The sequence below is a fragment of the Athene noctua genome, chromosome 22, assembly GCF_965140245.1.
Source record: "Athene noctua chromosome 22, bAthNoc1.hap1.1, whole genome shotgun sequence".
Lineage (NCBI taxonomy): Eukaryota > Metazoa > Chordata > Aves > Strigiformes > Strigidae > Athene > Athene noctua.
In genome coordinates, this window is record NC_134058.1 from 4,993,841 (window position 1) to 5,008,607 (window position 14,767).

Genomic DNA, 14,767 nt, shown 5'->3' on the forward strand with positions numbered 1-14,767 from the left:
ATTTTTAACGAGTTCTTTCGTAAAGGTTATATGCCCACTTCTTCCCTGGGATCAACTTCTGCTGGACCCAACATGCTCTCGAGGACCACGCTACTACCTAGATGAACATTCAGCAGCCACGAATTTCCATTCTGCCTGTAACTTTTAACGTTCTGAGTTTTCTCATTTTCGGTATAGACGGTGAGCCTCTGATGTAAGACTTCTTACCTTTTCTCCTTCTGGTCTATCCACTATTCTTCTCTGTCTGTCAAAAGTGGAGTGGCTGAGTAAGTGGAATGACACACCGTCTTCTGCAAAGGGAGCGGGGCCAGGGGGGGCTGCAAATCCCATGTTGTGTTCCATGGCTGAAGTACAGCGGTTTGCACTGCCTTCTAACAGCACACGTTTCTCCGTGTTTACTGCTGCTTCAAAGATACATTGTCCATTGAGTGCAAGTAAAAAGCTCATGAGATGAGACAGGCGTATCATCCTGTCTGAAGCTCAGCTTACACCGGCAGCTTCGCGCAGCGCGAGGAAGAGCCTCTGGGAATGACTGATGTCTGTGTAACATTACGTTAAAATACAGCTCAGGATAGGTCAAGTATTTATTGACCTGATCTAAAAATTAGTCTGAGTGCCCAGTTTTTGCTGATTTGAACAGGATGTATGTGATGACAGCTAAAATTCCGGAGGCTCTGCAATGACTGAGTCCTCCTCAAACTGAGCAAGATGCACAGGAGCTAGTCTTTCTGCAACAAACAGGATAAACAGAACAATGTGACATCTTTTGCATTTGTTAAAGCCATGATTTACGTACAAGATTATCATATGCTGTTCTACAGCCCCTGAAGTGGCGGCGCAGCTCCCCTGGCCCATGTTACCATGTCAGGAGCCAGCCAACATCGTGCTATTGTCTTGGCTACCAGTGCAGTGAGCTGGGACGACCTGGCACTTCCTTGTCCTTTATACAAGCGCAGTGAGCTGGGACGATGAGCCCTCCCTGACTGTACCCAAACTCCTGCTGCCTGGGAACTGTATCTATAACTCCCACGGCCTGGATCGTAGCCTGCTCTGGAAGGTACCAGAATCACCCAGCAAGAATTGTGGCCAAAATTACTGGCCAAAGTCAACCGTCTCATGATCCTATAAATAACAATCCAAAGCGAGACCCTTTGAGCTCTCTGGGATCGCAGCAGGCTGTGACCTAGCATTGCCCTCTGAGCTGGGACACCTCTCAGAGCAGATTTCATGAGGATTTTGAAGAATATAGATTTCGCAGACTTCCAAGATCGTCTGCTGGTAGATGCCAACAAAGGAAAAGGGTTTAAGATCACCTGCTGACAAATGCTGATGAAGGAGGCGTGAGTAATTCACAACAATTAGATTTCACGACGTTTCAACAATCATTTGGTACCAATAATTTACTCTCATAGGTTAACCTAACTATCTCTGTGTGTGTGAATGTGTGCGTGTTTGTATTTGATTTGGGAAACTCCACAGTGTAGATGATAGCAAATGTTATTAAATCACCTTTATAATCAGATGATAATTAAGTATTGCTAAAAATCATTCAACCTACTCTTGCAGTTTATCATAACAGTGTTAATAAAACTTGAATTGCTGCTACTTAAAAATCACATATGATCCATAATCACTCATTCCCTGATAAATTGGCATAATAACTCAATATATTTTCCTTACACTTTGCTTCTATTCTATTAGACATAAACTGTTGACCAAGGCTGGGACTAGGATTGGATCTAGCTGCACCTAGACTCATCTCTGAGAAGGGCTTTGCAAAGCAAAGGGGTCCAAGCTGAACCTCATGACTCAACAGGAGGGTCTCCCTTACCTTTTTATATCTTCAGTCTTTGTATAAATTATTTTAAATCGATCCTAACTTGATTTTCCTTTGTTTATTTCTTCTGTGTAGTAAAAAGAGTGAACCTTGTCATCAAACTTCGTTACATCACTCTTGTCCAAATTCACATTAAAAATCAATTTTACTAATACCTTTGACAGTGATTCTTTAAGTGATCTAAAATGCTTATCTGCAACAGCAGATTAGGTTTTGAACATTTTCTAAAGTAATGTCACTAGTAACCAGCGAGACATCTCAGCTAGAAAAGACTTGAGCAATGAAGGGGAAAAAAAACATTAAATATCTGTGGAACAGCCTTTTTTTTTCAGTGAAAGGCACACAAAGCCCCACATCATACACTAGATATGCACAAGAGAGTTCAGCATTAGAACATCTTCATACCCTTCTCCCTCAAGCATCTCTGCTCCCTTTGCTGCCCAGCTCTCATTCTGCCTGACAGCTCCTTCATCACAGTATCTCTGCCACATGCATAAAATATTATTTAACCTCCAGCACAGAAGAAAACGCATTTATAACCTAACTGGGTTTTCCCCTTTAATCCCTCTCTTCCCCCCCTTACTGCTCCCCCTCTCTTTTTAGTAGCTCTAAGCAAGAATAGTGCTAACAACCTTCACATTTATTCAGGTCCAGACAGGAACCAACTCTCTGCACTTTGACAAGATAGGAGACTAAAGAAACAACACACATGACCCCTTCTTTCTGCCCAGGTGGCAGTACACAGTATCCATCAGATCACAAAAGCAGCGTGGCCTCTCCTGCAACGATGTCAGTTATGTGTCATTTTAGAATTACAGAACCAATCTAATTGTGGCTGAAGCTCAGCTTAAGTCACTATCCAATCCTGCAGATTCAGTGTTGCTTATGATCCCCGAGTGATCTCTATCTAATAGTACGTGTGCTTCAGAGGTATTTTTGTGGCTTTGATCTACAGCAACCTGACACAGCTGAATTTAATGTTCCTCCTGTCTGAGCTGAACTCAAGGTGTTGACTTTAAGTTGTAAGCACTACTAGGTCTAGAATCTTACTATGTCAAAGACCTCATTCTCTGTGATCCATCTCACCAGTACTTAAGCCAAGGTGCTTTTTCTAAGTTCTCTATTGAAATCTCTAAGGACACAGAAAACGATGTTCTCTATAGAAGAGTGAGCTGTGAATCTTCACATACATCGCAGTGTTACCATTCTTACTAGAGCAGGTACATATCTGAGCTGGACAGGTTTTGGTGCTTGCAAAACCCTGAGAAAGCCTTTCTTGTTTGTTACTGCTGTGTAGTTCATCTAAACACTTATCATTTATCTAACTGTTGCCCCCTTCTTTTGACAATGGCACTGAAAGTAAAAAGTTTTCATTTAATTCCCTGTGCTGCTTCAATCCTCTGACATCTAGAATTCACTACATTTAAAGAGAGGAGGGGGAAGGAAAAAAAAAAAAATCAAGCAAAAATAATCATGTAGCTACCCTAGTCAGGATAAATCCAAATGTCCCATTTAGTTCCAGAAGCCAGTGACCTCAAGGTCAAGGCTGAACTAAAACAAAAGGCTCTACTGTCCACCCATATGGTACAAGCAGCTAGGCATGCTTCTGAACCAGCATGCTGCACAGTTCCTTTTAGAGGGAGACTGTGAAGTCTGGTGCTGCTGGCGAGGCAAGTCAAAAGCTTAAGATTCTGTCTAGTTTAATTACCATCTTTCTCCAGGCTCAAAGAAGCTTATGAGAATACAACAGTGAGGCAGAATCCTCCTCTTATGCTTCCACCTACAGAAATTCATCCATTCCTGACCTGCCCCTATCTTCCTCCTCACACACACCAGAGATTTAGCAGAATCTCACCATTAAAAAATAAACCATAAAGTACAGACTCTGTTGTGAACTGTTCTACTTGCTCGAGAAAACTCCGTGCCTAGCTGTGACAGGCATCAGGCACACACTCCAGGCATTAACTGCAGACACTGATCCGGCAGCACATAGCTAATGTCTGTCTGCTCTAGGCACTTGAGATCCATGACAAAAGACTGAAGGGAAATGCTTGGCTACCACTGTCCATTCCACTCACGTTCGATGCAATTTACGCTGTGCCCTCTGATTAGGAGATCACAAGTAAAGCTGAAAATGGATTACTGTGCATAGTCAGCAGCACACAAGCTTCTGCGTCGTTCCATCATCAAGAGACTTCATGTGCTCTCCTGCTTCATGGGACAAATGTACAGACGTAATAAATAACATCCAAAGCTGCTCTCTTCTGAAGCAGCATCCCTCCCCTGACATCACAGAAACTTCCCCTCCCTTCATAGTTAAAAAATCCTAAAGCCAAAGCCCAAACCCATCAGTGACAAAGCAGGGACACAATCACACCCTACACTATAAAGATGACTAGCTCCAGTGCCATACTCCCTTGCTACTGTAGTTGAACACAGGGCTCCTGTTTGCAAACTAGACGTGATTAAGCTGTTTCAGTTCCAGTCACAAGTCTCTCTGCAGTCTTGGACCACAATTATGCTTTTAGCTTCTCTGAAGGAACACACTAAGGGCAGGAAACAAAAACAAGCTTTGAGCTCTCGTGGCAGCTTAAAACAAAACCCCACAGGGAGCAAGGGTTTGAAGGCACATTCTTACTCTGGTGTATCTCTACCTCAAGCCTTAATGTGAACTTACAGTATCCATGCTCACCTCACAAAATTCTACTCATTTAGGGAAAGATATTTTCAGAACAATCACCCTTGTTTCTTCTATCACCTGGAATACTGCACGCGTCAGGAGAGTATCATGTTATATCTGAGAAGAACAGTAAAAGTACTTTCACTTCACTGCAGAACAGGAAGGTATTTTATGGGACAACACATGGACTGCAATGTAAACTGCAAACTCTGCATGCTCGAGTAACTTAATTATGATTTATCTTCTGAAACTTGAAATTAGCTATACAAAAGTAGTGTGCAATGCAAGTAAAACACAGGGAACTAACTCTGCTTGGGGCTAAAACCGTAACAGCTAAGCCAAGAACACTATTAAATAGCTATCTAGCTAAATGGGTCCCTAATAGTGTAAGAGTCTCAACTCAGAACGTAGATGTAACCTCAGGCTTCAGCTCAACCAACTTAAAGTAACAAGGTTAATCAGAAGTATTTTACAACCTTGGAAAAAAACATCTGTGATACTCACAGAGTAAGTAAAAGGCCTTTTTCTCTGGGGGAAGGTGGGTTGTCCAAAGAGCTCAGGTAGCAATGACACACACATGAGGGGAGCCTGCTTGCTTACTCACACTGAGTAAGTGTCTCCAGCTGCTCCCATCAAGGGCACAGACAGGATCATCTTCTGACCCTGCAGGGATCACTGCATCCGCAGCTGCATCAGAAAAGGGCAGCAATAATCATCTCAAGTGAAGAACTACAGAAAACTATAGATGCATCAGTCCACATCTGGACTGGAGTTAGTATTGCAATTGTTAAACAAAGGCTGAAAGTTTCTTTTCTGAGTTTCACAGGCCTCTGGTCACAGATTAGCATTTAGTAGCAAGGAGAGTTAACCTAGAAAATGTCAAGACAGCAAAAAGCTCTGTGCATGTAACTATTACATGTTGATACATGAGGCAGCTTGTAAGCAGGCCAGGTTATAAAGCTTCAAAAAATTTTTTTTCTCTTTTCCAAAATAAACAATCCCCAAAATTGAAGTGCTTCAGGCTACAAAGGAAACCAGCCAGGTTGTTTATAACCTACTGCTGGAATTCTGCTCAGGGCAAATCAGCTGCAAAGAAAATGAAAGCAGAGCTCAGAAGACAGTAGGTGATTTCTTTTCTGCCTTTGTATGGGAACCTACTACAGTCTGACAGGGAATAGATCCAAGCTCCTCTCTTACCCTGGTATGGAATAACACCACTCCTCCTGGTTATACAGTGCTTTTATATTTGTAAAACTAGGAAAAGAATCAGTAACAAGGAGGTTTAAAGGGAAACTGTAGTATAAAGTGTCTGTATAGACTTGCTGTATTTACACAGCAAGTGTAAGGCAGATCTGGAAGAACCACAGCAATCCAGCAAGCATTTACTGCTGCTCTGCAGAAGTCACAGATACACAGGATACACAATCTGCGGGATACAAGCGCTATGGTAAACTCATCAGGCTACACCTGAGGCTGTGAAAAAAAAAAAATAAATCTATCCCTCAGCACTATGCCAGGCTTACAATTACCAAAGTTTGACACATTTTAACACCTTTAAAAGCTAGTTTTGTGTGATGGCATTCATATTGCCTGTTTATTGCAGTAATTCATACAGGCCTAACTGACAGAAGGATCCTTAACACTACTCTGTGGCAGAAGTGGAAATAAAACATTTCACCTGAAAAATTAAAAAATAGATTTTATTTCAAGTTGATGCTGTGAGCAGGGAAGGATCTGCCCTGCATACAACACACAGTGCAGCACTGAGTGACAAGCAGGTCCAGTTTCCTTTGAGAGTTGAGTAGGTTGATGCTGAGACTGGACATATACCATGTTGCTGCCAGTTGATTTAAAAATCACCTGCATCCAGGAAATGTCCCACCAAGGCAGCAACTGTGCAACAGTGCTCCTGTGACTCTTACACTTAAAACAACTATTCTGAAGTTTTAACAAAGCTTCTTAAAAGCTCTTTATTAACAACTAAGCTTTGGAACACCTTTGTTACTGATGAGTAACAGTGAGGAAGAGATGCTTACTCACTAAAGACTTTCATGGAGACTGGATACAACTGAAGATTTCTTAAACCTCCAGAAATTGTTCTCACTGCACTGGTGGTTTCTGCTGGTCCATGTCCCATGACCTTTTTGCCATCAGCTCTCCAACACAGTCCTTTAGGAGGCAAGAGACTGATCTTAAAAGTAATCCAAATCATACATTCCCCTCATTGCCCAGGCACTCAGTATGTCTTTTAATAAAATAGTTTTTAACACAGATTATATATATTTGACTCAGAGCTTTCAACTTTTGGCCTTTATTTGTTTTTTCTCTTCCATTATAAACCACTGATAACTCTAGACATGGCACTGCTCTGTTCTTGTAACATTCTCAGTAGATGTAGAAATTTATCCCACCTATGAACCCTGAAGTTTTATTCACCTCTTCTATAGGTGTTAGGGGTCTTCAAATTTCATGGGCCATTTAATCTTTAGCCTTCACTGGAACTATTTAGGCTGCTGGTGAATTAGAAATATGGACCCCATGAAACTGAAACACATTTAATGGTAAAACATTAGAAGCTTTCACACAGGCCACCGAACAGCCAAGAGAAGGAGACAGCTTAGATTAACTTAGAAATAGGAACAAAAAATATCTGAAGAGCTTATTTTTTATTAGTGGTCCAGCTCCTTTCAGGCTCCTTCTCAAGTGTTGCTGTGTCACCAGCTCACATGTTCTGTTACCCCAGGGTTTATTTTAGGACCTGGGAGAATCAATCTAAAAGGCTATGTGAATGGTGGAGTCTCATTTTCATTTACAGTGGGCAATGCACACAGACACAATGACCTACCAACAATTACAGCAATTGCTACCCATCTGGAGATAGATGAGAGGAGTAGCTGATTCAGCTCTGAATCTTTTCCTTAAGCTCTGAAAAACACTGTGTTAGAAGAGGTAGGTGATAAGCTTGGTAAGAGAAGTACAACAGCACATTTTGAGTATCTAAAGGAACATGTGTCCCCAAAAGACGACCCAAAGGATGTATGCTTTTGTGGAAGAAGCCTCTAAAGCTTTGAGCTCCCTTACTGAATGCCTTAAGCACTATTTGGTTGGTAGTTGAACAGCCTTTTCTGTTTACAAATGGATTTTGGTTTAGATCTATACTCACCTTCGACCTCTAAAACATTTCTTATTTTTATTAGTAACGGATGCTTGAGAAGGCAAAAGCATAAAGGTAGAGAAATTCATATGTACAATAAACAAGTTGGCCATGCTGGTGTACTCTGTGCAGGTTTCTCTACCTCCCAGTTAATCCAGGCTCCACAGTGGTAATAGCAATTCAGTTTTCATAGCAAGAAGATAACTACTTAGAAATATAATTCCAGGGGAATATTGGAAAACCCTCTGTTCCACTACTATCTCCCTGATCTACATATGAATTCTTTATTAAAAATCTTCCAATCTGGTTTAAAGTGAAGAAGTCACCAGTGGGGAGAGCACACAGGTAACAAAGCAGGCACAAATATTCTCAAGAAACAAATACTCCTCCAGTTTCTGAATCCCAAATCATGTTGTTACACAAGACATGGCCTTTTTCTCAATACATCCTTCTCAGTATATTACTTAACACTCCAAGTTTGGAGTCTACATAGAAATCTTCCGTAAAGGTAAAGAAAATATTTTCCATATGGTGGATTAGTAGTATAATAAATCAGTAAGAAACAAGAGTAGCTATTAAAAACTGTATTTCCCCCCCCAACAGTTACATTTTCAGTGAAAAGATTAAACCACATAAACACTTCACTTTTCTCCTTGAAAAGATTTAACAGCTCAGAAATGCCATAGATACACATGGAGGATGCACGTTCGCTTGACAATGACAGGCCACCACAATCCAGCCCATTCATTCCAGCCAGCAGCCAGAAAACACAGGTATCCTCTTAAATTAACCCTTTAAGGGCTGCCTCCCTTTGCACCAAAATTAAAAATAAAGTGTCTATTAGGCAACAAGGTCAAAATTTAAAGAATGTTTTGGGCTCATTCCTGGTTTATTTTAATAAAGATATTTCTTAGCTGGCCCCAAACAGGGGTAAAAGATTCACTTCCATGTTGAACTTTACAAAGATCCAGCTGAATCAAAAGGATCTTTTTCATAAATAGATGTACAGTTGTTCTCATTACAGACTATTTATTTGCTCAAGATAATTTCCCCTCCTTGTGCGCACAAGTCCATTCTTCCTTTTGCATACATTCCATGGTTTTTCTCAAGCTTTTTCCCCACTTTGAGACCGTAACAGCATCCTGTCATCATAATTTCTTGCCATGAAAATGGTCACATTGTCACAGTCAGATTCTGGAATTGTAACTTCAAATAATTAATAATATGAAAGGAACCAGGAAGAGGTGAATGAGTTCTGCTTTAATAGAGTTTGAAACATCTTCAAGTCAGTGCAACCCACAGGAAAAACTAGAAGTATTGTAAAAATGACCCGCACATATGAAAAAAAAAAAAAAGAAGTGCTAGGTTTTAGGCAGCAGTGCTAGAAATTTTATGTGCAGATTCCTGAACAGTCAGTGCACTTCAGGAATTCCACTGCAGGTTTTTCAGTTTGTAAATGCGCGTGTGTGTGTTTTAAGGCCCTGCAACTACTAAGAGAGTAAACCTGAGAGTGTCACCTGTACACTCACTACTGGGCAGCTTAATGCAGCGCTACTGCCTCTTGGAACAGTGCCTAAAGAAAATGGTATTAGCTTAGGATCCAGGTAATTTCTGCATCACCGAACAGTTGCAAGGAGCCAAACCACATACAATTTTTCAAGTGACTAGAAACTTAGTTTATTAAAGCCCAGTGCAAGTTGGATTTAAGTTAATGATCATTAATTTTTCCTTATGTGAGAGCTAGTCTTGTGCAGCAGTTAAAGGGTTAAAGTGGAACTCTATTTTAAACACGTTCACATATTCTCTATACAAATTTGGCAAATTCATGTCACAGCCATAGATCTCATTCTTGCAATTCCTGCAAAATATCTACAGCTCCTCTGTCAGAAGCAAAGAGAGAAGCCACCTGAACAGCCAGGTCTACCAGGAGTTCATGGTACAGCCCAGAGCAGCACAGGACAGCCGGCCATCTCCGTGTTCCAGCTTGAACAGGTAAACTTATCGAGCTAATATGCTTTCGACACTTGCTCCCAAAAGAGCTTGAGGCCACAGAGCAGATGAGTATGGAAAACCTGATTGCATCAGAAACACTGCAGCCAATAGGAAATCAAAACCATGATTTCAAAGCCAATCGAAAAAACCAAACCCAACCCAAAAAAGCAAGCATTTATATGTGTGTAGATGTAATAAATATTGCAAAGCACATTTTGTCTTTTTCCCCCCAAGTCAGTAAGTATAAAGAAATAACCAATGCACCAAAACATCAGCTGTCTGCAATGAAAACGTTGAAGTCAGCAAAACACCTGCAAGCCAACTGAAGAGAAAGCATTTGCATTGTCAACCAACCACAAGCTGCTTCCAGTTCTATGCAGCCAAATCAAACCCTCTTCAAATTCACAAGTTTGACCTAAATAAGCACCACACCATGAAAAGCTTCTTTAGAAGTTGGATGTCAAGAGACTTTAAAATATAAAATAAAATGCAAGATAAAAGGTTTTCATCGGTCAAGTTTGAAAAATTGTCTTCCTTTAGCCAATCACAGCCTGTCCCTTTGAGCCAATCAAAAATACACCTTAAAGTTTGTCCTTAATTAACACAGCCCAGCTGAGTAGCAAAAACTTACAGGAATAGATGGCTGTGAGAGGCATTCTGAGGGTTGGGCAAAGGGAAACAAAATTACAAAGGAGAAGGAATACCAAGGAACAATTAGGGTGGGCAAAGGAACTTATTAATGCTCAGCCATCCTCCTCTATCTTCAGGAATCTCACGGTCCTCTCCAGTTCTGTGTCGTTCAGGTATCCTGTAGTTACTGTCTTCTGTCTTCTGTCTCTGATCTGGAAAATGCCATCACGACATCCTCAGCACCTGTAATAACAACGGATAGAGGAAAATGTGTGCCATAATTACTTCCTTTAAAGAACAGTGGATAGATGCAATACCCAAACTGTCGTTCTACACATCCATAAAATCAGTAGGAAAGGAAAAAGGATAGAAAGACGGCAAAGCTGTGTTTTCTTATTTTTCTGGGACTGGAACCTGAAGTGGTCTAAACATTTCAACAGTAGATTTAAAACATGCCTTTGCAAATCTAAGGCAATCAGTTTGTTTTTAAAAGAAAACCAAGAGTTCCTTGTCTTCCCATATTTCTAAGAAGCAAAACTTAAAATAAATTCATAGGATTGTCACCACAGGCACATAATTTTTTTTTTCCCCCGTGAAGTCTGGCACTGCATGAGAGACTTATTGAACTTCTCTGAAGTATGAGTAACTCAGCTGTTCAATAAAACTTGTACTGCCCTATGCATCACACTGTCCTTTTTAAGTGACATTTAGATATTCTTTATCTTTACATCTAGATATCCACTACTCTTTGTTTTTAAGAATAAAAGTTATTTTAATAGGCCAGCTGAAAGGTTCCCACCTCCCCCCACTGAAAAATCACTTAAACACCCTTTATAAACTAACATGTCTTCAAAACGTTCCATTCTCTAGTGGAAGTGCAGTATTTTCTTTCAAACTGAAGGCTTCCATTTGCCCAGGGAACAGATACAGCTTTGCTACGTAACGCTTTTATTCCTAGCCTGAAGAAATATCTTCCAGAAAAATTTCATTGTGTGGACTTTCTCAGTTATTGGATTTATTTTTTTTCAATAGAGGCTATCAGCTGTGTATAATTACAGCAAAACTCACGTCCCCTAAGCACAGAAAGATGTTATTACCTTCCTATAACCATCTCCAAGTCTTTGGAAACTTGTGTGGTCTTTCAAGTGGGTATTTATAGTAGAAAGACCTGAATGGATTGAGAATCATGTCTGATAAAGGCTTGTAAAGAGCATTCCATGCTCAGCTTTCATTCTTCAAAAAGATACTTTGAGATCTTCAGAAAAAATAATTCACTCTCTGGACTTCCTAACTATAGAGCATGGCCTAACAGGCACTTAAAGAGAAATGTCTTCAGGACAATATGGAAATAAAAATACATCATACAGTAGTGTCAAAGCAGTAGTTTAAATCAATATCTCTAGTCTAGACAAGAACTGGAAAACAACCCTGAAGGGTTGAGTGCAATATTTTTAATTTCTCGTAAAAAAATTAGATCCCCAAGAAAGTCAGATGAAAGGAAATGCTTTCTTTCATCTGTAGATCCTCTAACAGCATTTATCTAACTGATTAAAAAATACAATGAATCCTTCAGTCACGGTCTACGTAATTTCTAAAAATTATTTCCTTCATTCAAATGATCTTAAGTGCTTTAAAAGTGCAACAGATAATTCACAATGACCATTTTGGCCTTCGCTGATTAATTTGGTCTGCTTGGGATAATTTGGCTTAAATTTTTCTTCAAAGCTTCTATTAAAGGATTAGATAACAAAGTAGGAAGTGCCAGAAGCAACACCCACTGCCTGTCCCATTCAGGTAACTGCTCAGCTGTACAGAATTCTCTTATTGGGGTTTGGAAAGTTCAAATTCAACTTGGATGGAGCACCAGCATGTAAAAACCCTCCACAGTTTTTTTTTACCTGAAGCACATCAAGAAGCAGATTTCAGCTTTGTGCCTCAAGCAACTTCTGCCTATACACCTGCATACAAGGTAAGAGGACTAATAAAAATTCCTCATTTGTTGTATGAATTCCATTTCTTAGTTATCTAATTTGTTCTTTAGCTGTGATATAGAAGGAAAAGCAGCCAAAAAACATGGGAGAAGAGAAGGTTGTAAATTCCCTTTACTAATATCCTAAAAAACTAAATCAATGCTTATGAAATGCAACTACATTTATTTTTGTACACTTCACAATTTGTTATACATACTCAAAGGAGAAAATATTAAGGACCAAGCAGTAGTTTGTTTTTGATATGTAGGACCCCTATCTTACAGAACTACATCAAAAACTGCTGCGATGCACCCTCTTGCCAACACTCAGAAGCCCTGCAGTCATCTCCCTTTTCATCTCCCCCACAAATTGTTTTTTCCTTGCTCAAAACCTAAAGGATATCTATCACTAGGATCCAGTTGCCATGTTGATTTTTTTTTTTAAATGCATAAGAACTACTACTAGCCTCTACAAAAAGAAGGATTTTATTTGCAAGGATTCCGAAAAGCATTTCTAGGCTAGAAAGAGGAGGTAGTATTGACACTTAGAGGCATTAAGAAAGCAAGTGCATATGAAGCACAACCTGTGCCACTATTTTACATGCATTCCCCCTTTAAAGTCGAGGAGGCTTTGCTATGCAAGTGCAGAGCAGCTGGAGTAGCTTAGCAACCACAAAATCACAGATGACATCACATTAGCACAAGAGATGAGCTGGATTACTTAACAGATGTTGATTGTTTTCCTGGGGTCTCCCCTGTCTACAGTCTAAATATGAAAAAAGAAAAATCCTTACAAGCATCCTTACGAGTTTCAAACAGAAAAGGAAACTTCATTCCAGATAATCATGCAGCCCCAGAAACACAGAGGCTGATATTTCTGCCCATCCGGAACAATTCCAGCTTCCAGCACGGTTCCTGCGCGCAGCCCACCCAGCCGAGCACACAGCCCTTTAAAACACATGATGAGCAGAAATAGCTTTTGGCACAAAGGATGCCGGGAATTCTGCACTTCGTTTTGGCTTTCACAATCAAAATAGCTATCACTGAAGAGCAGGTTCACACTCAGACAGCTCCTGTTCTAATTTTCTAGGCCCACCTGGCACAGCTTCAATAGCAGTGCCACTGTCAGTCTGAACCTCTGACAACTTGCCATTTGCCTGGACTTTGAACAGGAAAAGAGAAGGAAGTACAAGAAATACAGCTTGGCAATATAACAGGAAAAGAGTAAAAGCCAAATTTTGAAACAGCGTTCTGTTTGGAGGAAAAATCAAGAGTACAACAAAGAATACCAAATGAAAGTATGGAAAATGCTTGAATACCTATAGTATTACTGAATCACTGTCATCCTAAGGGAAGAAGCAGAAGAGTGGATGGAGAATGGGTCTAGAATTCAAGATTTTGGTCTTTCACAGCCAAAGCTAACTGCACCATCAGTTTGCAGTACCCTTGTTTTACCACCAATGTAATTACACTAAGTACAGTTTTAAAAGTTACCTGAATTTGTGAATAAGGTGCTTTTTTTTTTTTTTTTATCATAACGTCATCAAAAAGCATGCTCCCTCTGTGATGTTCTTTGGCACTTTGTATTACATAGTTTCCCATATGGTACTTTTTAAATTAAAACAGGGAATCAGTAAAAGAACCAAGGTGGGTAAACAATTCCTTAAGGAAAGATTATGAGTTCTGTTTGAAGGGATAATAATTGGGCTGAAAAGGAGATAACAATTGCACTTCTCAATGGTTGGCCTTTGCACCAATTTTACTTAATACTTTCATGAATGATCCTGGAAAAGTAATCTTATACTATTGAAATCTGATGGCAATACAAAGTTACAAAACTCTGACAAAACACCAGGGAGCAGCAAAACAATATACAGGAATGAACAGGACAGAAGTGAAGACCAGAGGTGGCAAAAGGGGTTTAGCTATTCATTTGAGAAAGGAAGAAAAAAAAACCCAAAACAATAAAGATTAGAAATTAGATATTTCTATGTCTCATGGTACCATTTTAAACAAGATGAGTAAAGAATAAATTTTATACACAATTCTGAACAGTTTTATTTCCCGCTCCCTCCTCAGTTACTTTTGTTATTCGGTAGGACCACCAATGTTTTTGTTTGCAGGAATTACACGGAACTCAGCATTTGCAAGAGCCGTAGGCAACTACCTTTAGAAAGACATTTTGATCTATCAAAGGTAATACCTTCCAGGTAGGCAAGTAAGTGGGTGGGTAACATGAGGGCACAACACCCAACAGAACATCTTGAAGTAAAGACTCAACCCTACGCTGATTTCTTTTATTCCCCCATTAAAGAGCCAATTTTATCCTTAGTGAGGTGGTACATTATTACAGAGAGGAAGACACCCTTTGTCCAAACAACGGCAGACACACAGAAAGTCCTTGCAGGCTATCAAATCTGATGTGAGCATGAACAGGACCATCTACTCACACCAAACCCGATGGTTCCCAGACAATGTAAGCCCAGTCACTTTCAACACATGTAT

At 40.0% G+C, this 14,767-nt stretch overlaps 1 protein-coding gene across 2 annotated transcripts in view; it reads right to left on the reverse strand.

Moving 5' to 3' along the window:
* CTNNBIP1 (catenin beta interacting protein 1) overlaps window positions 1-14,767 on the reverse strand; it is a 45,575-nt gene that overhangs the window by 3,983 nt on the left and 26,825 nt on the right. Inside the window, exon 6 of one of the 2 annotated variants that reach the window (XR_012635036.1) lies at window positions 10,368-10,536. Coding sequence is in view for 1 of the 2 variants with exons in the window: in XM_074924991.1 (XP_074781092.1) it covers window positions 10,478-10,536 (59 nt within the window). In the remaining variant the exon portion in view is untranslated. Of the gene's footprint in view, window positions 1-8,240; window positions 10,537-14,767 lie in introns of those variants that run through there. The other variant, XM_074924991.1, reaches the window with a different exon arrangement.